Here is a 25,754-nt window from a genome sequence, read left to right as displayed (position 1 = left end):
AACCCTTAAGGGTGGTTTTACCCTCCTCCCTTTATTATCCTTGCCACCAGCTTATTATCTCCACCTACTGTGTACTTCCTTAATATCCTTATCCTGCATTTGGCAGTGAATAAACAAAAACACCATCCTTACACTCAGCCAAAGCAATGCCTTCTTTAAAAAAATTAAATTAAAAATCAGCCTGTATTGCAAGCACCTACTAAACCAAGCATTTTTTATTTCCCTTGAGCATTAGTACTCTCTCTTAAGAAATAAAGGGCTATAAAGCACAAGCTGTGATGTCTTAAACTCCTGGGGGGGCTTTTCCACAGGGGTTCATCCATTCTCAGCTGAGGACACTACTGGCTGCTAGTCCCAAATGCCAAGGAAGGCTCCCCAGCCTCCTTTTCCCTCCCTGTCTGATCACTGAAAGAACAGGGGGCTTGGAGGCACAAGTGAAATGCCTTCCTAGTGGAGATCTTCCCTGGCCTCTAAGGACCTTAACTTAGGGCTGGATGAGCAAGTGACATCCAGGGCTTCTTCAGTTCTGCTTCAAGGGACAACTCCTCAGGGACAAGAACTGCATGGCTTCACCTGCACTCCCAGGGCACTAACAGATGTTCACCATGACTAGGACTGGCTTGCACAGCATCCAAAACAGAAACTCAATCTCTAAGCAATAATAAATATAAATGTTACATAAATGGCATCCTGGCTGGCATTAGAAATGCTGTGTCCGGCAGGAGCAGGCAGGGGATTGTCCCCTGGGACTCAGCTCTGGGGAGGCCACACCTTGAGTGTTGTGTCCAGTTTTGAGCACCTCAATACAAGAGAGATGTGGAGGTGCTGGAGCCAGGGCAGAGGAGGGCAAGAAAGCTGGGAAGGGCCTGGAGAATAAATCTGATGAAAAGCAACAAAAGGAGCTGGGGATGGTTAGTGTGAAACAGAGGAGGCTGAGGGCAGACCTCATTGCTGTCTACAACTCCCTGAAAGGACATTGCAGAGAGGCTGCTGCTGGTCTCTTCTCCCAGGTAATTAGTGATAGAACAAGAGGGAATGGCCTCAAGCTGCCACTGGGGAGGCTTAGACTGGACAGGAGGAAACATTTTTTCATGGCAAGAGTGGTCAGGGATTGAAACGTGCTGCCCAGGGAGGTGGTGGAGTCCCCAAACCTGGAGGTGTTTCAAGGTGGTTTGGATGTGGTGCTTGGGGCTATGGTTTAGGGGTGAGCCTTGTAGAGTAGGGTTCTGGGTTGGACTTGGTGGTCCTGAGGGTCTTTCCCAACCTGAATGATTCTGTAGTTCTGTGATAAAATTTTGCTCTCACTCAAGGACAGAAAAATAAACCTAAAGAAGACAAGCTTTCACCAGTGGAGAGAAAGAGCAGCACACAGTTATCAACAGATGTTCATGTTAGTTAAAAAATCATTTTGAAAGGTTATTTGATGTGTGGATTGGTCTAAGCTTGCCAACTTGATATGCATCCTGTTTCTCCCAGCCTAGCTCTTTTGACAAGCCATCATAGCCTATGCAGGTATTTTTCACACATTTTAAAATAGGCACACTATTGACTAAGAGAAATTACTAATTTAAAGGACATTACAGGCTCCCTTATGTCGATTCATTCCCCTCGCTAGTGTCTCAACACAGTCCCTTAAATGAAGTGACAAATATATTTTAAAAACAAACACAAATCTGAAACCATGAGTAACAGATCATTTTAAAACTTTCCTTGGCTACTTAAAAAAAAAACCAGAGAACATCTGCCAGTAGATTAAAAAAAAAAAAACCAAAGCAAAAAATAAATAAACTTGTCATCAATCTAACATTTAATGACCGACTGCCATTAATCTAACATTTAATGACCAACTGCCATCAATCTAACATTTAATGACTGACTGCCATCAATCTAACATTTAATGACCGACTGCCACAACCTAACATTTAATGACCAACTGCACACAAAGTTTTTATAAAAAAAAAAAAAAGTTCTACCAGTCTCCTCCCAATCTGAGCTGCATTCTCACCTCTAAAAACCAGGATTCAGTTCAGCTCAGCTCTCCAGCAGCAGTTCAGTTGTGACCAAAGTCACAGCAATACTCAAATGTAACTGTAGTTTGCTGCTTTCAATAGCAGAAGGCTGGAGAATGCAGTGGTCCTGCTTTGCTTAAGTGTCTTTTTGATGTAGCAGTGGATGCAGGACAAGAGAGGTCCCAGCAAGGGATCACAAGATCATAGAATCAGTCAGGGTTGGAAGGGACCACAAGGATCATCCAGTTCCAACCCCCCTGCCATGGGCAGGGACACCTCTCACTAGGATCAGGCTGGCCAGAGCCTCATCCAGCCTGGCCTTAAACACCTCCAGGGATGGGGCCTCAACCACCTCCCTGGACAACCCATTCCAGGCTCTCACCACTCTCATGGGGAAGAACTTCCTCATATCCAGCCTGACTCTCCCCACTTCCAGCTTTGTTCCATTCCCCCTAGTCCTATAACCACCTGATATCCTAAAAAGTCCCTCCCCAGCTTTCTTGTAGCCCCCTTCAGACACTGGAAGGCCAGATCATTACAGCTTTGGGGCACTTCAGGTTCAGCCTTCATCAACAGCCATATTCTGGCACAAGGGAAGAGTGACAACCCTCAAGTCCCTTTCTGTTAGAAGCTGCTAACTGATCCTTCTCTTGGATGAAAACAGCAGCAGCAAAGACTCCACGAGCAAAGATGCTCTGCACTCTCTAGCGGCTACTGTTAGCTTCAAGGCACAATTCAAGAGATGGATTATGAGTTTTAAAGCTCCTCACCTTAACTGGTTTCCCCCCCCCCCCCCTGAAATTTAATGTGTTCCTTCAGGACCCAATACTGCAGTTAAGGTCTCCTTGGCCACACTAATGAGACCCTTTCAGACTCCATCACCAAAGGAGAGCAACTACTGCTCTAACACCTCCTAGTAAGGAAAGTTGAGAGGCAGCAGGACCAGGGCTATTTTGCTATGAATGTGGAGAAAAGGCACATCTCTGACACCACACATGCCCCTACATCAGCCTCAGCTGACCCAGATGATAAGTGGGCATTTCATCATTCATCTTACAGACACCAGATGTGATGCTGCTACAACTCTTTCTGTAGTGTTGTATGGGACCACAGGGCCTGCCTGGCCTCCCTCTGTTGGCCTAAAGCATCATAGAATTGCCAGGGCTGGAAGGGACCTCAAGAATTATCCAGTTCCAACAACCCTGCTATGGGCAGGGACACCTCACACTACAGCAGGTTGCTCACAGCCACATCCAGCCTGGCTGCAAAAACCTCCAGGGATGAGGCTGCCACCACCTCCCTGGGCAACCTCTGCCAGCCTCTCACCACCCTCATGGGGAAGAATTTCTTCCTAACATCCAATCCGAATCTAGCCACTTCTAGTTTTGCTCCATTCCCCCAAGTCCTACCATTACCTGACACCCTAAAAAGTCTCTCACCAGCTTTCTTGTAGGCCCCCTTAAGATACTGGAAGGCTTGCTGCCATCACAAGGTCTGTCAGCACTTAACACACACAGAAGGGAAAAAAAAAAAAAAAAAAAAGAGTATCCAGTGCCACCTGATGACAAAGCACCTCAGCCTTGTCTCTCCAGCTTATTAATTTCAGCTGCATTGTCCCAGGTGTAATTGTATTATGGTCTGTCACTGTCACAGCATTCAAATGATGTTAAGCACAGTGTAAAACAAGCAAAAGCACAAAAGCAGCAGTGAACTGTAGAATCAGCCTTATTGGTTTCTCTGGCAATCACAGCCAAGGGTTGTTCTCAGTCAGTCCACATAGTGCAGCTCCTGCTTCAATGCAGTATATATCTACTGTGGTTCAGAGACAGAATCATAGAATTGTCAGGGTTGGAAGGGACCTCAAGGATCATCCACTTCCAATCCCCCTGCCATGGGCAGGGACACCTCACACTACAGCAGGTTGCTCACAGCCACATCCAGCCTGGCTGCAAAAACCTCCAGGGATGAGGCTGCCACCACCTCCCTGGGCAACCTCTGCCAGTCTCTCACCACCCTTATGGAGAAGAATTTCTTCCTAACATCCAATCTGAATCCACCTACTTCTAGTTTTGCTCCATTCCCCCCAGTCCTATCACTCCCTGACACCCTAAGACACTTTCCCCTCTTACAGTGTAGGAGACTAAGATATTGCTGCTACATAGTCCAACAATTTATGAAGTCTGTGCTGCATCACTGTCTTGTTTTTCAAGGACCAAGAACTCTACATGCTTGGTCAAGAAAATGTACTAAGTAATAACTCATGCCCTCAAAATAGGGATGACAAGTCCAGAACTGCAGCTCTGTTAGCTCTCCTTTTTTATTTTTCCCTTCTTTAAGGATAAGTTTAGCTGAAGACAATATTAGTGACAAATTGCAGCCTGGGGAAATTTTCAGATCAAGGTAATAATGCCATGAGGTAGAGCAATTTGCTTTAGGATTGCTATAGAGCGCTGCCAGTTCTTCCAATGGGACACTAATTGCAGCCAGAGGCCACCTTGCCTAAAAAATATCTACAGAAATATTTTAGCACTAAAACTGTCCAGAGTAATAGAAAAATAAAGCATCCTTCTGGAGAAGGGGCACTAGGAAAGTGCAGTCAGGTACAGAGTCCAACAATTAAATGATTCATGGCAGCTGAAGGAGCTGGTCTCATGCTAACAACTCCATCAGCTGCCAAGCAGAACCACATAGGTGAGAAGGGACTTCTGGAGGTCTCTAATCCAATCTGCTGAAAGTATGGGGCTCAGGGCTCTGTCCTGAACATCAACAGAGGTGTCATCCCATCTCCATGATATGGTTCCAGCCTTTGACCTCCCCTCAAGGCAATTTGTTCCCTTTTTATTGCATCAGAATTTCCAACTTGTCTCTGTTGCCCCTTCTTCTATCCCAGTGCACCTCCAAGAAGAGTCAGGTCCATGCTTCTGACTCAGTCACCCCAGTGGCCTTACTGGGATTTGTTCCTGTATGTGACTGCTCTTGTGCTGGGGACTCCAAACTGGACACCCAGCACCCAGACTCGTGAGTACTGGGCAGAGGGACAGGATGCCTCCCTTTGCCCTGCCAGCTGCATTCCTGCTAACACAGCCCAAGATGCAGTCAGCTTTGCTGCCTGGACACACTGCTGGCTCCAGGGCAACTTGCTGCCCACCTGATTTTGTGGTTTGGTTTAGGCTGGTTGTGGGGCTTGTTTGTTTTGTGGGTTTCTTTCCTGCAAAGCTGCTCATGAAGCAGTCAGCTCCCAGGCTGTTCCATTGCAAGGGGTTACCCCATCCCAGAGGCAGGCCTTTGCATGAGCCTTTACTCAGCTTCCTGAGGCTCCTCTCAGCTCATTTCTCCAGCCCTCCTGAATGGCAACACTGCCCTAAAAGGTATTCACTGCTCTGCCAAACTTGGTATTGCCAACATACCTGCTGGTAGTGTAGCCCACCTCATCATTCAAACCATGAAGATGATCTTAAACAGTACTGGCCCAAAATCTGACCCCAGAGAGATGCCACTAACCAGACACCAATTGGAGTTCAGTGGTCCAAACAGTTTTCCACTCACACTACTGCTCAATTATCAGACCCCACCTCTAACCAACTTAGAAGAATGTAAGACACATCCTCTGTCCCCATCTGTCCATCTCAAAGCTCTTTCATTAGATGTCTCTGCCCCCTTCTGGAATAGAATACTGCAGACTGCTTTGAAAGGGAACCACCAGCAAGATCTGAGGAGATTGCAGAGGTGGAAAGTGCCTGTCCCAGAGCAGGTAGAATCCAAACAGGTAGTAACAGCAGGCATCAGATGAGCAGTAAACCACCTGACACCCCAGACAGTTGCAGAGAAGAAGGAACAGAGGAAATTGTTTTGATCATATTCATTCTTTGACTTAAAGCAATTTAGCTTCTGAAGAGGCTTTTTTCTTTCTACAGCACAAAGAAGAGTCACTTCATACATTTCCAGCCTTTCCAACCTCCCTAAATCAACTCTCTCACAGGCACTCATTCATCCTTCTCCTGTCATCAACCCCAACCCTCCACCCTGACCTCCAGCTGCTCATTGTCTCTGGATAATCCATGACCAGGATCTGGAAGCTTAAGCCCCACTGATTCTGGAAGGGATAAAACCTCCAGCAGCAACACAACCAGGATGATCAGGGAAGGTAGGAGGAACTCCTCCTCCAAGACAACTGCTCTGCTGTTTGCCCAACAGCAGACCACACAAAACATCCAAAGCCCCAAAGTGAAGTAATTTAAATCTAACTTTTTTTTTCCCCCCAAGGTCTTACATTTTAAAATTTTATTTGAACCTGCCTTAGAAATGTCACAATTCAATGGCTCTTGCTTCAACAATGCAAAGCCTTTCACCTTCTCAAGCAGGATCAGGAACTTGGCTACAAGGAGACACTGTCTAAAAGCAGCTTTGAAGCCATCTGACCTCTGTAATTCTTCCCAATTTTACAAGGATGACAAGGGTTGCATCTGCTCCTTTTTTTTCTCTATTTTTTTTTTCCAAACCAGTACCTGATCCACTGTTTCCAACAGGTTCTAATGGCTACTACAGCAAACCATGTTCTATGTGATAAATGTCAGCACATGAGCTGAAAACCCACTGCCTACAGCGATTCAGGAGGAAAATGGCATGGCAGCCTACCCCCTCCTTCTATAGAGGGAATCATAAAAAAAGGGCAGGAATAAAGCTCTTTGTTCCTGCCTTGCAGCAGGGGGCAGGCAGCACATGCTGGCACTGACACTCTCTTTGCTTTTCTTCGGGCTTATTCTTTCCTTCCAATGAAATGTGAGAAGGAAAAAAATGGTATCTAAATCCCTGATTTCTTTTTTAAATTGTTTTCTCAGTAGCCACTCTCTTACCTTACAGGAAATCCATAACCACCACCAAGTCACCCCATTTGTAAGACAGTATCCACTGCAATTACAAGGAAAGGCTCCCATGTACACAGCTGGAACAAAATACAACAGCTTTCTCCAGCTTCAATGACCTTCAGCATCCCAAGCTTCAGACCAACAGAGCCTCCTCCCAGAAAAGCAACAATAGGGACTGAGTATCCTGGATTTTAAAGGTGATGTAGGCAGTCCTGCTAAGAGGACCAAGACACTTTAATGCATTGTGCTGAACATCCCTCACACACACAGAAAAAGTGGTTTCCCGGAACAGCTCATCCTCCCTGCAGGCTCTGAAACTCGACCCATCCCAGCGCAGTGGATTTCAGCGTGCACAGCACCGTAACAGGCACTCTGCTCCTGACACCGTGCCACCAAAAGACCAAACTAGAGATCTCTAGGGAGAAAAAAAAAAAAATCAATAAATCCTTCAACCCACATAACCCATGGGGGTTCAAAGGCAGTTCTTGCTCCTTCACCCAGCTTACTGACAGCAGGGCATTGAGGGGAAAGCTGTACAGGGGCAGGGCAGGGCACTCAGACAGGGTCAGAAAGCTCAGACCATCACTGACATGCTCCTGACCCTGCTCACCATAAAGCAGCACAAAGGCTACATTTTGTTTGAGCCTGCAGGTAACCTTCATATTAAATCCTCCACCCTTACAGCCTCCAGTTTTTCTTACTTGAACAACCAATATCAAAAAATGGAGTAGTCTGGATCATTCAGCTCCCTCGAGCCTTCCTGTGTGAGTCCCTAGGCCTTCTGCATTTAGGTGGTGGAGCCCCATCTATAATTCAGTATGTTATCAGATCTGCTCTCCTCTGCAATATTAATGTCAGTTCCCATGTTAGTTCTCACCAATCTGACTACCATGCATGTAAAGTGTCTAAAGTAGCTGTGGCTACACAAGACGTGAAGTAATTTAAGAGGGGAAGACAAAAAGCATTGGCTGTGATGGGCAGCATTGCTCAGAGCACAAGGCAGTAAGCATGTTTTACGCTTTTAATGCACAATCCAGCAAGATAACTGTTAAGGCTGGAAGCTGAAGCATTCAAAGTTAAAAAGTGCCAGGATTCAAGCCTCCTAACCAACACTGATTTGACCATCCCATGCGTGTTAAGGTCTAGAACGATGCAGCCAAACTATTTCCCTTCAGAACCTGTCTCTGCAATGGCACAGAACAGCTGGGGCTCACTCCACAAGCTCCTCCTTTTCAATTGGATACTATCTGTCTACTCTTCAGGCAGGAGCCGTGGTCTTATCTGCCACATACTCAAATCTGATTCTGAAGAGAGAATTTTTATCTTCCACATAAACAAGTTATCTTTCTTAATGACCCATGCCAGCTGAGAGGGTAGTATGATTGCTGCTTTACAAATGGGAAATGAAAGCAAAGAGATGAAAGCAAAACGCTTCCATTTCTTTTGCATTCCTTAACTAAGGCTTTCAAGACCAGATTTTCAAAGAGTTTTAAAATTACCATAAAACACTTCCTGGATACATCTAGCCAGTGCAACTCAACCACCTGCAGAGCTGCTCTAGGTAGTTTTCATCGAGCTGGTTCCTGAGCCAGCATAGCCATGGCACACTGGCCTCAGCTGGTCAGCTGTAGTGGAAGAAACCAAGCAGCTGGTCCAGCTGCATTTAACACTCTGCTGGTTCAAAGATCCAGCCTAAGGCTTCAGCAGAGCAGTGTGCTGCAAGGGTCTGCTGCACCATCTGAGGTTAGATCTGATGTTACTAAGTGATGCTGCCTGCGCTGCTGAAACTCTCGAGGGGCTCCACGCAGATCTCCCACCCAAGCACAGTAGCACCTAGGAACACTCAACATCTCCAGTGATCAGATCTCTGAGTATCAAATTTGGCACACAAAAAATGTGAACACCCCACTGACAGCCCATCATGGACAGGACTAGTTTGGGCAACTTGAGAATCCAAAGGCACAAAAGAATTGCAGCTCCCAAGAACAAAACTTTGCTGCCTCAGATATTAAAGCTTCCTTCCTTTTTCAACAGTTCTCCCATTCTTACTGCTACTTCAGCAACCACTTTAGTTCACACCTCAGAAACAAGGCAGTCTGCTCTGTGAATGACACAACGGATCTAGGAGAAAGTATCATAATAGACATCTATGACACTGCTACACAGAACTCCAGTTTAGACAATATATTAATATTTTTGGTGTTTTTAGACACCAAAAGACACTTTTGGAAACTCCCCCTGCAGCACCAGTGATCCCCACTGTTTAGCTGCAGGATCACAACCTTTTGTCTTGGGTTAACAGAGCAAGACACGCTCTAAAAATCACTCTTGAAGTAATTAAAGAAGACTCCACACAGAACTGGATGGAAATACAGCATGTATTGGAAGATTAAATTCAAGTGCTATTCATTAACTACAAACTACATAGGAAATACACAAAAGCCACAGTCTGGGAATAATGCAGAACCCCATCAGGCCAAAGCCTTCTCCAAAACCCCTACCAAAACCAGACCAAAAACCCAGTACTCTTTTCTTCCCTAAACTGGGGTTAACCATAAGCCCCAGTGACCTTTCTTTCCCCCATTGCTAGGCTAGCTCAGGCTGGCCAGGCCTGAACTGTTCCCTCCCTTTTGCTCCCTCTCCAAGGCCCATCAAGGCTGCACTAAGCCAAGCAGTAAAAACACCAGGAGGTAAGAGAGGTGCCCCACTGGGAGGAGAAAGGGAAGAAAGGAAGAGCTGGCTTTGCTGCCAGCTTAAATAGAGTAAGATAACACAATTGTGGGATGTCCACCCTGGGACTCCCTACCCTTCCCTGGAGGACCCTTCTCTGTTGGCAAGACACACTGTCTAAACCCACCACACCTCTAGAGCTATCAGATATGCTTCAGACTCTTGGCTCAGACTAACTAGCACCATTTTCCTGCAAGGAGGGAATTTCTCAGAATCCCACAAGGAGCAAGACAGACTCATCTTCCCTGGTCTATGTCACCTCTCCAGACCTGACCTTCCTGTTCATACTCAGCCCCTCTTCAGTGTCTCAGTCTGTTTGTTACCCAGATAGTCTGAATTCATTCACATCGTCATGCTCTCACACATCCACAATGCTCTCATGTAGGTTCTCTTGCCCAGGAGTCCCTTCCAGCTCCTGGCTTCACTGAACAAAGAGGCTCTTCACTGTCCATATTATCCTACCTGTCCAGAGTCCTACTTCTGCTCCCAGCCTGAAGCTCCTAACGTCATCAGCCCATGATCCCTGTGCTCTTCAATGAATAATATTAGAATAGTTTAGTAAAAGCAAGTCAAAGGCAGGAAGAGGAAAACCTAACTCTTCTAAAAGGGCAAAGCATTTACTATTTTTATTCTAAGTGCTGTGACAAACATAATTATGCAAATGCAAAAAACTTGTCATAATTGACCTTTTCAGAACATGTGTCCATGGGTCTAACATGCAATCCTTTGGTGAACCTTGAAATTTATTGAAGGTCGGCAGTCTTAGAACTTCTTCTCCTTTCATCATTAAAGGACTTATTTAAAGATGCACCCAGCAGTAATAGCCAAAGAAAAACAAACTTGCTCAACAGAGGTAAAAATTTTGATGCATTGCATGAGAAAAAGCTGCACCTTTAAAAAGGTTTGTTAAAAAAAAAAAATACTCTTGCTATCAGCTAGAACCTATCAGCTTACTTGCTGTTCTTCAAATTCATCAGTGCCACAATCCAAAGATCTTGGTCATTTGAAGCCCTGTAAGCAGATTTAGTAAATCACAGAATGTTAGGGACCTCAAAAGCTCATCCAGTCCAAACCCCTGCCAGAGCAGGGTCACCTAGAGCAGATCACACAGGAACACATCCAGGCAGGTTTTGAAGATTACCAGAGAGGGAGACTCCACAACCGTCCTGAGCAGCCTGTTCCAGTGCTCTGTACCTTCACAATGAAAACATTTTTCCTCCTGTTTCCATGGAACTTCCCATGCCTCAATTTCCACCATTGCCCCTTGTGCTTTGATTGGGCATCACCCAGTAGAGCCTGGCTCCATCCTCTGGGCACTCACCCTGCACTTCTTTATAAACATGAATGAGGTCACCTCATAGTATCCTCCTTCCCAACCTAAAGAGCCTCAGCTCCCTCAGTCTCTCCTCATAAGGAAGATGTTCCACTCTCTTCAGCATTTTATGCCTCTATGCTGGACTCTCTTAAGCAGTTCCCTGAGGTCCTTCTTGAACTGAGGAGCCTGGAACTGGACACAATATTCCAGATGTGGCCTCACCAGGGCAGAGCAGAGGGGGAGGAGAACCTCTCTCAACCTACTAACCACAGCCCTTCTAACCCACCCCAGGATGCCATTGGCCTTCTTGGCCACAGGAGCACATTGCTGGCTCATGGTCAACCTTCCATCCACCAGGACCCCCAGGGCCTTTTCCCCTTTAACAAGTGGTCAGGATTCACTACTGACCAGACAGAATATGCGTAGAAAAAAAAAAAACAAAACAGCCAAACAAACCCAAAATCAAACCAAAACAACCAATCCACTGAAAACCCCCACAAAAAACCCAAACAAAAAAAAATCCACACCACATTTTCCCAAATACTCACAAGCCCCAATGCAATTACTCTTGAACTTTATGCTGTATTATTTTTTTTTGTGCAGAGTCCACTTGAGAAATTTCAAGTATTTTATTCCTCTCAAGGAACTGAATCACACTGACAAATAGGCAAAGGTGTCCTTAATTGGAATGGTAGTTACAACATGAAATACTGATCCATTTCCATGACAGAACTGACATAACTATGGCTTTTGCTACAGGAATGAACCAATGAACATATAAAAAGCTGAAGGCCAGATCAACTAGAATTAGTGGCCAGTGCATCACAGAAGAGAATGAATCTATGACAATTTATACCAATGAAAGCAGCTTGTCCTTGCAGCTCAAGGTCATTTTTTCAGCAAAGGACAAATCTCTTGGGTTTTTTGGGTTTTTTTTTTTTCCTTGTTATTTGCATGCAGTACAAATCTTTGCTTCCTGAATTAATCTTCTACACAGTAGCACCACTGACTACAGCATGAACGTGACTTTTTTCTGTCAGTACTATGGTGTTGGTTCAGCTGCTTCTTGTACAATAAATGGAAGGACATCACAACATATCTGATGGTCTCCCAGCAGGCTCTTTGAAATTCAAATAAGGTTACACACCCTTCACCCCTGCTGTACAAGACCATAAAAGGGTTGGTTACAGAAATACTCCATACTAGCATAGTTCTGTGTCAGATCAGTAATGGGACACAGTGTCAAGCTTAGCAGCAGGGTTTTAACTGTTTCTTTTCGTTCATCACCTGTCTGAATTGTCTGTCACCAACAGAAATGTTCCATGGAGCCCCAAACAACCAGCACAAGGACACCAAATATGGCCTGACACACAGCAGCTGGAATTATCTTGCCACAGTTATTCCATTTTCATCCAAGATGGTCAGCAGCTTGGGATCCGTTTCTGCAGAAGATGCAATACCACAGCAATTATTCAGTCCCCAGCTGAATAACTTGGACAAGGTAAGAGACTTCATTTTGGCTGCTCTGACTCCACATACCTTCCAGGAGGTGATGCTGTCACCAGGAGAGGACAGACCCAAATTCCTCACAGGGTGTTTGTGCACTGAGTACACTGGTGCTGGCTGATCTTACCCTTGCCTCCACAGACAAAATACTTAGGCAGACCAGGAGGATTTGATGCAAGAAGTGCAGGAGCCCACATGTATATACACAACACAAACTGAAGGCTCAAACTTCATGCCAAGTAACTAGCAAATGCACCTTCAACAGTCCTGAAAATTCCAAGCCTGCCAGCTCCTAATGCTCCCAAGCTGAACATCCTTTGCTCTGAAAAGCACAGAAGCTCTCTGGTGCTGTGCATGAAGTCAAACCAGCAGCTCTTACTCACAGAGAATAAACCTGTTGTGTCTGCCATTAGGGACAGATGCTGTACCTGGAAACTGTCATTAGATTAGGGTCCACAACCAACTTACCTTACAGCTTGATCATTTAGCCCTTGAATGTCCCAATATGACTTTATGGAGTCCCATTTGACTGAAGGAAGCAAACACATACTGTAGTACATTGGCTGCCTTCCCTGATACATGAACACTCCAGAAAGAAGACCACTGCTATGCCCATACCATCCTAGCCCATCCTACCCAATCCCTGCTGCTTGGAGAGCTAAACCTCACCTGAATTTTTAATGGGCATGCAATTGACCATACATTATGAATGGAAAGTCAGACAGACTATTTGTTTGCTTCTATTTACTTGCTACCAAGGACCTTAGCTCCTTAAGCCAAATAAATCCCCTTTTAAGAGGTGTTAATGATCAAGAAGTGCAAATATTTTTCATGAAATGCTGAAGCAAATTAGCAACTCACATCCAAGTTTTATGAATTTCTTTGCATGTCCTTCTGGCAGACAGCTACATTATTTATCTGCTGTCACACTCAGTAAACTGATCTACAGGCATCTGAAGGTGTCATCTCTACTCATTACAATTTCAATGCTCACTCCAGCACTGCTGCCAGCACTGTACCAGTGACCTGACTTTTGACTACAACTTATAATCTCTGCTAATCACAAGGCCTGCACGACTGAATTCCAAATATAAAGCTGTAGAGCAAGAGACAGACAAAACCAAAGGATGAGGCTGGTTTGTGTCAAAGTTCATTGATCTCTATAGGGTAACAATTAGATGAGAAAAAAGTCAATATAATGACTCCAAGGTGCAATGCATATTTTTCTCAGCTCAAGGTAAAGTACCAGAACTGGTGACACTGCAGGATTTAAGGTAAACAGGCTTCACAGGCAAGAACAGGATTATGTTGTGCTCACAACTACTACAAACCACCCAACTGGTCACACGTCGTAACCAGTGTCCTGTCACCAGAGGAATGTGACCACATGCTCAGAGACAGACCATACCACCCTGCAAGGTCTGGGGCTGATGTTGCTTACATCTTCTGCATGCTTTCCCCAGTACACTACCAAACCATTTCATTCACAGTGCCAGGGCCCAGAACTCCATTTCTGCCCTGAGATACCTCAGGCTGGCAAGTAGCAGACCCCAGCTAAGGGAACAGCTTAAAAAGCAAGCAGTGACATCTGCAAGAAAAGGAAAGATGTGTGCTTTTAGGATGTGTGCTTTTCTTCCCCTTTCTGTGTAACTCAAAACCACCAAAGGATACCTGTCACCTCCACGTTTCATCACACTGGGAAAACTGAAGTCTGAAGCAAAGCATTTCCTTACAGCATGGTGTTGGACCGTTGCATTGCAGGGTCTGTCATCATTTGTATTTCAGTTTCAAAACATGTTTCAAGGAGGTTGGATTAGATGATCTCCGGAGGTCCCTTCCAACCCCTACCATTCTGGGACAGTACCAAGATAGCTTGGAAAATGCAGCAAACCATAAGACATCCTAAATGCTCTAAACTGTGCTCTAGCACGCTCTAAGTAACACATGTAAGAGGTTTCAAAGAAAATTCAAGTCCACCCAAGCTCCCTAGCAATGCTCAAGCTCTTGCATGCTGCCACACTGTAATTGTCCCCAGTCTGCATGCCCTAGCACAGCCTTGAGGGCCAACAGCTCCAGAACCACCACCACTGTCTAAGGTGCTTCTGCTGAGGAAATGACCACCAGCATAGTTCTCATGCAACACTCTACAAGGCAGAGAGTGCTCAAAAAGATCTGACAGCATGTTGGGAAAGAAAAGACATACACGTAGAGGTCAAAAGGTAAGATGAGCATTCACATGGACTTCAACTGGAAATTGAACACCAGCTGAAATAATGTCACCTCCCATTCCCTGACAGCCCTGGGCAGCACAGAATCACAGAATTAACCAGGTTAGAAAAGACCTTCAAGATCATCAAGTCCAACCTATCACCCAACACCATCTAATCAACTAAACCATGGCACTGAGTGCCTCATCCAGGCTTATTTTAAACACTTCAGGGACAGTGACTCCACCACCTCCCTGGGCAGCCCATCCCAATGGCCAATCTCTCTGTCTGGGAAGAATTTTTTTCTCACATCCAGTTCAAACCTCCCCTGCACAGCTTGAAACTGTGTCCTCTTTGTTCTGTTGCTGCTTGCCTGGGAGAAGAGACCAACCCCCACCTGGCTACAACCTCCCTTCAGGTAGTTGTAGAGAGCAATAAGGTCTGCCCTGAGCCTCCTCTTCTCCAGGCTAAACACCCCCAGCTCCCTCAGCCTCTCCTGGCAGGGCTGTGCTCCAGACCCCTCCCCAGCCTTGCTGCCCTTCCCTGGACACGTTCTAGCATCTCAATACCTTTCTTAAACTGAGGGGCCCAGAACTGGACACAGCACTCCAGGTGCTGAGTACAGGGCAGAATGACTTCCCTGCTCCTGCTGGCCACACTGTTCCTGACCCAAGCCAGGACGCCATTGGCCTTCTTGGCCACCTGGGCACACTGCTGGCTCATGTTCACAGCAACTAAACACAGCAGTGACCTGCAACTGAGAGCCACACAGGTACACAGAACCACAGCCAAGACAAGCAGCAGGAAAAGTTGGAATTTTGCTCATGTCTCAGCAGAGAAAAAACATCATTAAAACTATTACACTTGAAAAACCTCCAGGTCTATGAATCTGACGAAGACACTGATGATAAAATAATAATGCCCTGTAAAATCCCTGTCCATAAAAGCACTAAAAGGGTTTTATAGTCAGAAATCCAAGGGAAGAACATTTTAAACCAGTTAATGTGCAGGTTCCATAGAGAAGGAGTAGCATGACTTTTCCCTTTCAGAAACTGAAGTTTAACTTCACAGCTCTCTGTAGCCTGTCACACTGTTCCTGTCAGGACTGAACATCTCTGGTTTATTACAGGTCAGAGACACTCATCCCATGGGATACTGTTGATGAAAACTAAGCCTAGGCTTTAATAAAAACAGCCCAGAGTCCTTTCTGTGAGGGCTAATTTTTGACACTTCAATCTGCTCTGCATTTCCACCCTTTGAAGGATACCTAATATGAGAGAAGGAATTCCTGACAACACCCACCATCAGGAGTGCATTACATTAAGACATACTGACATGCTTGCTCTTTCTATTGATCCATGCAGCAGGTTGTTATTTGAGGTAACACGAGCAGAAATGTCACATTACTTAAAGGGAAAAAATATTATTTCACAGTTTTTGGAAAAAAAAAACATTTGGCAGAGTGCTGCCATCTGCACCAATATTTGAAAACCAAGGCATTGAAATATTGATAATTTACTTAATCTTATTAAGAGGTTTGAAAATTAGAGACTTTTTATTACATTTTCCAAAGAAGTATCACATTGCATGTCAAGAACTACACCCAGCTGGAAAACCAGCTCTTGAAACCAGCTCTTTTCAAGTCCATATCACCTTGTTAATATTGGGCTCTGCAAACATACTGAGCATATGATTTCCCAAAATTGCTTTGGGGAAATGAGGTTAAGAGGAGACAAAAACTGCAAACATTGCTCAAATGAAGACAATAAAAATTTTAACTCCTTCAAAAATGGATGTACTGAAGTGTTGGCATGCCTTCCTACCATTTTTCCTCTTTATTTTAGAATCAGGCAGAGGAGAGCAGTTTAGAGGAGCCCCTTTCTTGAACAGGTTTGAGGGCTGCAAGAAGAAATCTCACAACTGGTTGTCCTGACAAACACCTCCAATTTTGGATCAGTCCAAGCAGCAAGTGACATAAGAAAAGAATTTCCAGCACACATGCGCTGGAGGTGTAGCCTGTTTGTGACTGCACCTGTGAGAGCCCAGTAACTGGGAGGGTACCTGTGACCACTCATCATTTCCTTTAAAGAAAACATCTTCTGCCACCTTGCCTCTGCCCCTCTCAGTGATCATCACCCTTGTTATGAAGGGGTGTCCCTTGTTTCATGTGTTTGCTGTGCAAGCCTGGGAAAGGTGGAAGGAAGACTCCACAGACTTTAAGTAAGGAGCATAGCTGGCCACTAATCCTTCTTGACTGAAGTACTTTACCTAACCACAACATCATTCTAAACATATAAACCCCTTCTTTTCATTTCATCCTGAGCCTCCACTGAACTGCACACCTGAAGAAGATATCCAGGAAAGGAAGCAATGTGCATGAAACTCCTGGAATGACTCAATGACAGCACAGTCAAACCCAACAGGCCATCAGAGCACCATTACAGTTTACTGTAACTGATCAGTGACATATTCAGGGCAAGGCTTTGGAAAAAAGGTAGTTGCAAAGTCCTTCTGCACAGCCTGGACGTTTCTAGTACCAACCCACCATACCCATCTGGACATTTGCTAAGCTCTGCAAGACTAAAAAGTACAGGCTTCAGAGGGGTGTGCTGCTGTGTGATTTCAGCTGCTGAGCTCAGAACTGTAGGAGTGGGACTGTGGAACAGAAATGCAAAAGAAATCTCAAGCTGAGTTAGCCATTTCCTCTAGAAAAGCAGTAAATTTTCCAAGAAAATGTTCTAAACAGCTGAACCTTATCAAGAAGCTGGATGTGAACTGTTCATCCACAGAATGCCCAGTTATGAAAGATCAACATGCACTGCACTTCAGGGGTTTGAACATAAGACTACCTTCAAGCCTACCATTCTGAATTTTTGTGTACAATATTCACAATGCCCATTTTTGTTCCTCAGGTAGCAGCAGAAATAATACTGTGTTTTGGGTAAAGAGACCTGGACAGACTGCAGAAATCTGCCACATACTGACTTTGTTAGGACTGAGCTTAAAATTTCAATCTTGTTTCAGTTTGACATAGAATGAACTTTTACAAAGTGATTTGTAAAACAAATGGATTTGATTGCATTAAAACAATACTTCAGCTAAATAAATTAATATACTAATTGTATTAAAAAATACTTCAGCATCTATGATAATTGAGCACTTGAGAGAAATATACTTAAGGGTAAAACAGCACACTGAGAAAAACCATGTTGTCCTACGAGGCTTTGCTGAACACATAAGGTAATTTTCTTTTTTTATTGTGAGGATGACTGAGTATGGAGAAGGTCACTCAGAGAAATAGTGGAGTCTCCAGTCTTGAAGATATTCAAAAGCTGTCTGGACATGGGCAGCTGTCTAATTTAGGTGCTTGCTTGAGTTGGGCCAAGTGACCTCCAGAGCTCCATTCCAACCTCAACCATCCTGTGCTTCTGAAATATTTCTCAAAATAAAGCCTGTTGACACCACCCAGAAAGGTAATCAATTTGCATCATTTCTGAGACTAATGAATGCTAGCATCAGGGTGTGCTTTGCTCTCCTGGAGAGATAATCAGATCCCTCCATCTTCTTACTGACAACTGTTACAGTTTGAAGGTGGAACTTTAGGCTAGTTCCTAGCTACAAAGACTTAGAGTAAAAAAGGTAAATAAATTACCACTGCACACAGACCAATAACGACTGATAGGTGTATATCATTCCATTTGTTTGCTGACTAGGAAGAGGTTTGCTGCACAAACTATCCTGCTCTCCTTTTCACTTCTTCTCTTTGCAGCTTGCATGGCTTGCTCCCTTCTCTCTCTTTCCTGACCTCCTTTCAGCTGGCTGAACTGACTTTGTGTTGTGTCTCTGAAGGTCCCGAGGAAGGGAAAGGGGAGGATGCTGCAACAGTTCCCCTGCTGGAGGGTTGATTTTGTACAAGGGGATCCTTGTATTTGTGTTTTTCTGGATTGTAAACATATGACAATATATTTTGTACACATTCATTGCATTTTATACTTCTAGATTTTAGTTTATCTTCTGTAAATATAACTTTCATTTTGCTTTCCGAGTTCGGAGGTTGTTGGGTTTTCTTTTTTTTGGTTGGTAATTTACTCTGAGGGCAAATTCCAATTAGTTGGGAGGTACTTTCAACCCACCACAACAACCCACTCAGACAATCTGCCTGTTACTGGTAGTACAAAACAGCAGTCAGCCCAATGATCCAAAATGTTTTATTCTACAAGCTTTTTCTTCAGTGGCACTTTCAGTCAGGTCTCTCCCCGCTCCCTGTCTACCAGTTTTCAGAAAACTTTGCCTAACACCTTTCTGTTCCATCAAACTGGAAGGAATCATTTGGTGAATCCGAGTTGTAAGTGAGGAAAGTGAGAACTCAATATGCAAGTCCTTATTTCCATTGGAAACCAATTTAAAAACATGTTCCAAGGAGCACAGTCTTCCACTGAGCAATGCTTGTGGAAAGCATACTAAGCACCCAAGTATCACAGGAGAAGCATTACCTGCTTGCAGCTCTCCGGTTGTCTAATGAGATCCATTTCTGTGACAGAAAAATGTCCAAGGTTCTGGTCCATATGGGAGCCTCTAGTCAATAAATGGATCTGAAATAGAATCAATTCAAGGATATTTGTCAGTACAAGGACCAGATCTTTAACAAGGTCATTAGCTACCATCTAAAAGCTGCACGGATTAGGATGGTGAAGCGAAGCAGAGGCTAGGAGCCCACGCTCAGTGAATGTAACTACTAGCACCAATACAACAGGCCTTTTTAAACAGCTTGCAGGAAATGATGATCACACACCACAATCATCTCACAAAATGGTCCATCTGGTATTGTTACCAGAACCACATGCAGGAATTACTACTGCTGCCACCACAGTAAAACTGAAAGATCCTTCTTCTCATCTTTTTTCCTTACACTACACACACTCCTGTGCACAGCACAAAAAGGAGAAACCATTTATACAACAAAAGTCTTAACAGAGGTAAAGGATACCCTCAGAATAATTTTTTATTTCTTCCTTTAAAGCAGAAAATGGAACCTACTTAGTCTTTTGCTGCTATATATTGTCAGTTTTTGCTTACTAGGACCTTGTCCCAGCTGTGCTGGTGATGGTATCATCAATTACTTGATGAAGAAGCTTCCCAAGTTAGTCAAGGGAACAATAAAAAGCAATTCCTCCTATTCAGAGATGATCCCTTTGTTTCTGTAATAACTGCAGCTGCCAAACAAGAGAGCAGTGCACATTTGTCAGACAATCGCTCATATTTCATTAATATTTCTGTCAAAAGACAGAATGTTTGCTGCTTTTCTTCCTTTATGTTAATATGAACTTTAGCATACACTTGGGTATTGACAACTATTTTAAAGTTGGCAGGCACTGGGTAATTATCAGCCCTTTCCTGAAACTTCAGACTATTTTAGCCTTCCTTTCCCAAAGACTTCTGGTGACAACCATCTGTCACATGTGCAGAGCTATGGGAGATTAAAAATAAGAAAAGCACCACCCCACACCATGTTCTGCCTTCCTCTTTGCCACTCCTCTCCCTTCCCTGCTGTACTCTTGTGTAACTCTGCCTGCCAAACCTTTGGGCCTCCAGCACCAGGAATGAATTTCAGCCCCTCTTCAAAAGTAATGTCACAGCATCATCCCTGCCTGAAGCCCATACACGTACTCTGAAGCTGTAAAACCAAGGCATACAGTGCTCCCTTCAGACCAGACTAGACTGATGCTGGAATAATCCAGTGTTTGTGTCTTTATGGTCTCATACTGATCACCACAACATGGTGGTGATGAAACAAGGCTTAAAGAAGCCTGCCAGTACCTGAAGGGGGGCTACAGGAAGGATGGAGAGAGACTGTTTGCAAAGGCCTGCAGGGACAGGACAAGGGACAATGGCTTCAAACTAGAGAAGGGCAGATTTACATTTGGTATCAGGAAGAAGTTCTTCACTATGAGGTTGGTGGAACACTGGAACAGGTTGCCCAGGGAAGTGGTTGAGGTCCCTTCCCTGGAGATAGTCAAGGGGAGGCTGGACGAGGCCCTGGGCAGCCTGCTCTAGTTGGGGATGTCCCTGCTGACTGTGGGGACGTTGGACTGGATGAGCTTTGGAGGTCCCTTCCAGCCTGGACCATTCTATGCCTCTATAATTCCATTCTATGAAACTGTACCAAGGTGAGAGAACCGCAGTGGGTGAGAGAGAGCACATGTATAGCTGTTGCTTCATGGCACTGGAATGGATTAAGGTGGAAGAAGGTCTGATTTAACCTTACACCAACCATTGCATGAGTGTAGGCACAGCCCACCACCAGGCATTGCTGCTGAGGAATTTCCAGCACCAATTCCTAAATGCCCTTGAGCTTAGCTCCCCTGCAGGGAGATCAGCTTGTCCGATTCACCTGAGAGAAGATGAAAAGGGGGCTTGTGTTCACACATAGTTCACACATCCTTGCACAAGAGGAAAAGCTTCTACTGCCATTTAGGAATGCACTATTGCAATCTGACCACTTTAGGGAAAAACAATGATTTTTCCAACCAAATATCTCAATATAAAGAAAAGATAACATTAACCAATATAGTAAATTACAGAGTAGCATGGTAGGTTCTTCAAGCCAAGATGCAGATGCAACTAACAACTGCAGTTTAGATAAATCATCATTTACCTAAGGAGGAGCCTGGGGATGACCTCATTCATGTTTATAACTATGTAAAGGGTGAGTGCCAAGAGGATGGAGCCAGGCTCTGCTGGGTGATGCCCAATGACAGCACAAGGGGCAATGCTGAGGCATAGGATGTTCCATGGAAATATTAGGAAAAACTATTTCCCTGTGAGGGTGACAGAACACTGGAACAGGCTGTCATGGGGGATTGTGAGTCTCCCTCTCTGCAGATATTCAAACCTGCCTGGATGTGTCCCTGTGTGATCTGCTATAGATGATCCTGTTCTGGCAAGGGGGTTGGACTGGATGATCTCTTGAGGTCCCCCCTTCCAGCCCCTAACATTCTGTGATATCTATTTTTTAATCACTCATAAATTACTGACAGAGGTAACCACCCAGCACCAGTCTCTGCCCTCTGCTACTCAGAGATCAAGGCTTTGTCCTTGTCCATTTACTCTTTTATTACAGCATCAGCTATACAGGCACACCCAATGCAATCCATGTTATTTTATATTGTTTATCACAGGAGGCATAATAAACCACTCCATTTATAGGAGGTATTTCCCAGTGCTGCTCTACATTGTTACTGACAGAAGACAACTCTCATTCTTAGAGTTTCCAAGCACATTGCAACCATTATTGTCATTTTACCATGATTTGGTAATGCCAATTATGTTAAACTCTGTCATCAAGAACTCCATTTAATATCACTTTATTGCCATTAACCTACATGCATAGTTCACAATCAAATGTTCACCTGCCTAATAGAAATTCACCTCTGAAGCTGATCTAACCCTCCTCTATTTCAGGTGTAATTTCTGTCCTAGTCTCTTAGTGGATGGAGAAGAGCTGAAAATGCCCACAGGGAACCCATCTGGTTTTCAGCAGGTCACTTGCTCCACTGTTTGTTTCTGCATGCTGATCGTGGTGCAGTGCATTTAACAGACCCCAAAAATCAATGCCAGTTTTGAACTATACAGGTTCCTAAACTATGCAAGGCTTTTCATTCACATTTTTTAAGGCAAAGTGGCAATTCAAAGCTTAACTAAAAACACCTGCTCTCCCCTGTGAATTCAAGAGGGATCAAAAACCAGGCAGACAGATATCCCTCTGGCACTCGACAGAGAAAGAAACAGAAGGAACCAAGAGGTGTGCCTTAACACAGTAATTCATCCTTCACACTTTCATCTATTTGAAGGTGTATCAGGTAAATATGTACCACTGAGAATTTTGAGGGAATTATAATGGTATTACTCTATTAGACTTTCAAAGCAGGCCAACGTGTCCATGTTGAGAAGCCATTATAATGTAATTCAACAGCTCACAGCCTCAGGCTGCAAAACTCCTCAGCAACAGGGAGGTTAAGATTTCCCAGAGGAAGTCTTCCTCCTACAGCAGGACATGTGTGTGTCTGTCAGCTTCAACCTGCCTTCTGGGAGCTCAAGTCACTGGAAAGTAGCTCATCAGAAGAACCAGCAAAGAGGAACAGACCATCAGATCACATAACAAGCAACACCCAACACGGCAGTGGCTGTAGATCCAGAGAGGCCTCCCTCTTCAGTAACCTACACCAGTTACTGCAGAACTTCACACCATCAACATTAAGCAGTTGTGGGCAGGACAGAGTAGATAGAGGCCCCAATAATCAGTTTCAGTCATTGTTCTCTACTTTAAAGAACAACCTTTTATTTTAGCCTGTTTCCCCCTCCTATATCCCTCCTTCTACTTCCTTACCCTTTCTTCAGGTAATACAGTATTCTTTCATTAAGACATCATCACTTCTAACCTGAAAGCACATGTTTCTGATCACCCAAGGGATTCAGAATTTTTTCACAAACCCATGGAAACAGGAAAGATCTTTGGAGGTCTTTCATCCTACCTCCTGCTCTAACAAGGTCTATCACCACCATTTTGTGCTTTGTGTATGTGAGTCTTGCAAACTTCCAAGAATGGAGTCCATTCACCATCTCTGGTGATACACTTCAACACTGCCCATCATCCCAGAGCTTTTCTGATATGCTTGAACATGCCAAGCTGTAATCAGTGGCTTCCAGTCTTCTAGTACTGATGAGAAGATCATGGATCTATTTTTGCAACTACCCATCAAACAGCTAAAGGCAGTTATTAGCTGACCTCTCCTTCATCCTCCTTTCCACCAGAGCAAAAAGCCTAAGTTCTTTAACATCTTTTTAGAGATCATGCCCAATTCAGCTTGTCCTTGACGACCTTGGTAGCCTCTTGCTGTATCCTCTGTGTACAATTCTAACTTCCAGTAGCAGTATCCATAGCCATAAAATACAGAGTGGAGAAGGAGTCATCTCCTGAATAAGAACACATCTTCCAAGTGTGATGTGTTCCCCTCAGAAAGCCCCAAACAGAGGCTATGGTATTTTAGAGCCTGTGTGAGTCACAGAACGAAATCTGTGGAAGCGTTGCCACTGCTTGGCAAAAATTATAGCTCCTGATCAGCAGTAAATAAGACTGTTCCACAGCTGAGATAGATAACCTGCTAAGTTATTAAACAGAGCAAGTAGAAGTCATAATTATCATTCTGTAGAGGAAGTCCTCTGTGTCTCTGTCAGTGTAATTAAAAACCATAACACTCATTAGCCTTTCGCATAGTGTGCTGGCGGTCTGTATGAGAACAGCAGCAGCTCACACAGAGGTCACTGGGTCAGTTCAGTCTTCTAACACACAGACTTGCTAAAAAGTGCTAAAATTAATGCAGCAGCACAGACAATTTCTCTATAAAGAGTCGGGAAATATCAATTTCTGTCAGAACTCTGCAAGAGCAATGTGCTCTGCTGGCCAAGAAGGCCAATGGCATCCTGCGGTGGATTAGAAGGGCTGTGGGTAGTAGGTTGAGAGAGGTTCTCCTCCCCCTTTACTCTGCCCTGGTGAGGCCACATCTGGAATATTGTGTCCAGTTCCAGGCCCCTCAGTTCAAGAAGGACCTCAGGGAACTGCTTGAGAGTCCAGCACAGAGCCACAAAAATGATGAAGGGAGTGGAACATCTTCCTTATGAGGAGAGACTGAAGCTCTGTAGCCTGGAGAAGAGGAGACTGAGAGATGACCTCACTAATGTTTATCAATATGTAAAGGATGATGCTACTCCAGCAGGGGTGCTGGACTGGATGATCTTTCAAAGTCCCTTTCAATCCCTAACATTCTGTGATTCTGTGATATTTTGTGCTACTGTAAATGTTTGCATTAATGAGCACTGTAACAAAGTCCCTTCCAAAGTCACTTTTACCTTGTAATTCTCCTGCTTTTAATTCAGACTGAAACACAGATCAGGGCACTGCACTGTAGCACAGGCCTGAGCAGAACTCCACAGCTGCACATATGTATTTGAGCACACATAATCATACCTCTGTGTGATCACATATGGAGGAGCTGGGCTCTGCTCTACCCTCCTCTGTAAGCAGCCCTGATGACAGCTCTCTGCACACTGCAGAACACAGTCTGGCTGCAAGGATCATCACCAGCACCACTTACTGCTTTCAGTTCATTCCAGTGATGAGAGCTTTGGAAAACTGAATGAACAGAGGAACATTCTCCCTCCTGCTTATTCTTCTGGATTCTGGAAACAGCAGTCTAGGGAACTGCAGCATAACTAACCTGTCTCTTTCATTTGTCTGCCTGTTACAGTCCTAACTTTAGCAAACATTCTTCCTTGGATAGTTGCAGGGTGGTGGAAAAAATCCAGCTTTATTTCAAAGCACAACTGCTATAGGAAAAAATCCAGCTTTATTTCAAAGCACAACTGCTATAGGAATATAGAAGGCACTGGGCTGGAAGGGATCTCCAAAGGCCATCTAGTCTGACTCCCCTGCATCTCCCCCTAGATCATCTCTGTCAACAAGCCATTCATCTTGCCCAAGCAGCACATCTCTTCTTCATTTCAGTGCCTGACCAGGAGCGTTGAAGAGTATCTCTGTTTGTACTCAAGGCCCCATGTTCAACCTGCTCTTAATTCTTCCTTGATTTCATTAACTGCAAGCTGCATTGAAGTTGCCTAATGATTTGTTACTGCCAAATACAACATAAATCAGAGCACTGCTGATGAGCTATGGAGGTATTTGCCTCACCTACTATAAAAAAAAACCCAGCATGCCTTAAATAGAAGTAGCTTATCAAGGGAGAAGATGCCAATCATCTAAGTTTTATATCACTCAGCACTTCTCCCAATAGCATCACTGTCTGTAATCTCAGAGCAAAAGCCAAGGACTGCACCTGCACTTACAGTGAATTGCTATCTGTTCCCAGAGCAGGAAAGCATGTTTGCAGTGGGCAATGAGAAGCAAAAGGCTATTTTAGATGCTGCACACACAGCACCTATCTTTCCCTAGGGCTGTCAATCAGATTTCTTTCCTAGCAATCAATTCATGTAAAGAACAAAATGTAACCTCATTATAGTTTTCAGCATCGCTCTGTCAGGCACAGGATTGAAAACCAAGAAGGCATCT

At 44.4% G+C, this 25,754-nt stretch overlaps 1 protein-coding gene across 1 annotated transcript in view; it reads right to left on the bottom strand.

Annotated features, from left to right (window-relative positions):
* The window catches only part of TEDC1 (tubulin epsilon and delta complex 1), an 88,518-nt gene that overhangs the window by 38,316 nt on the left and 24,448 nt on the right, over window positions 1-25,754 (bottom strand). Inside the window, exon 5 of the mRNA XM_054384190.1 lies at window positions 19,126-19,224. Within this exon, the coding sequence (XP_054240165.1) occupies window positions 19,126-19,224 (99 nt within the window). The remainder of the gene's footprint in view (window positions 1-19,125; window positions 19,225-25,754) is intronic.

This window comes from Indicator indicator, chromosome 10, assembly GCF_027791375.1.
Source record: "Indicator indicator isolate 239-I01 chromosome 10, UM_Iind_1.1, whole genome shotgun sequence".
Taxonomy (NCBI): Eukaryota; Metazoa; Chordata; class Aves; order Piciformes; family Indicatoridae; genus Indicator; species Indicator indicator.
This window is presented reverse-complemented; position numbering and strand designations above follow the sequence as displayed.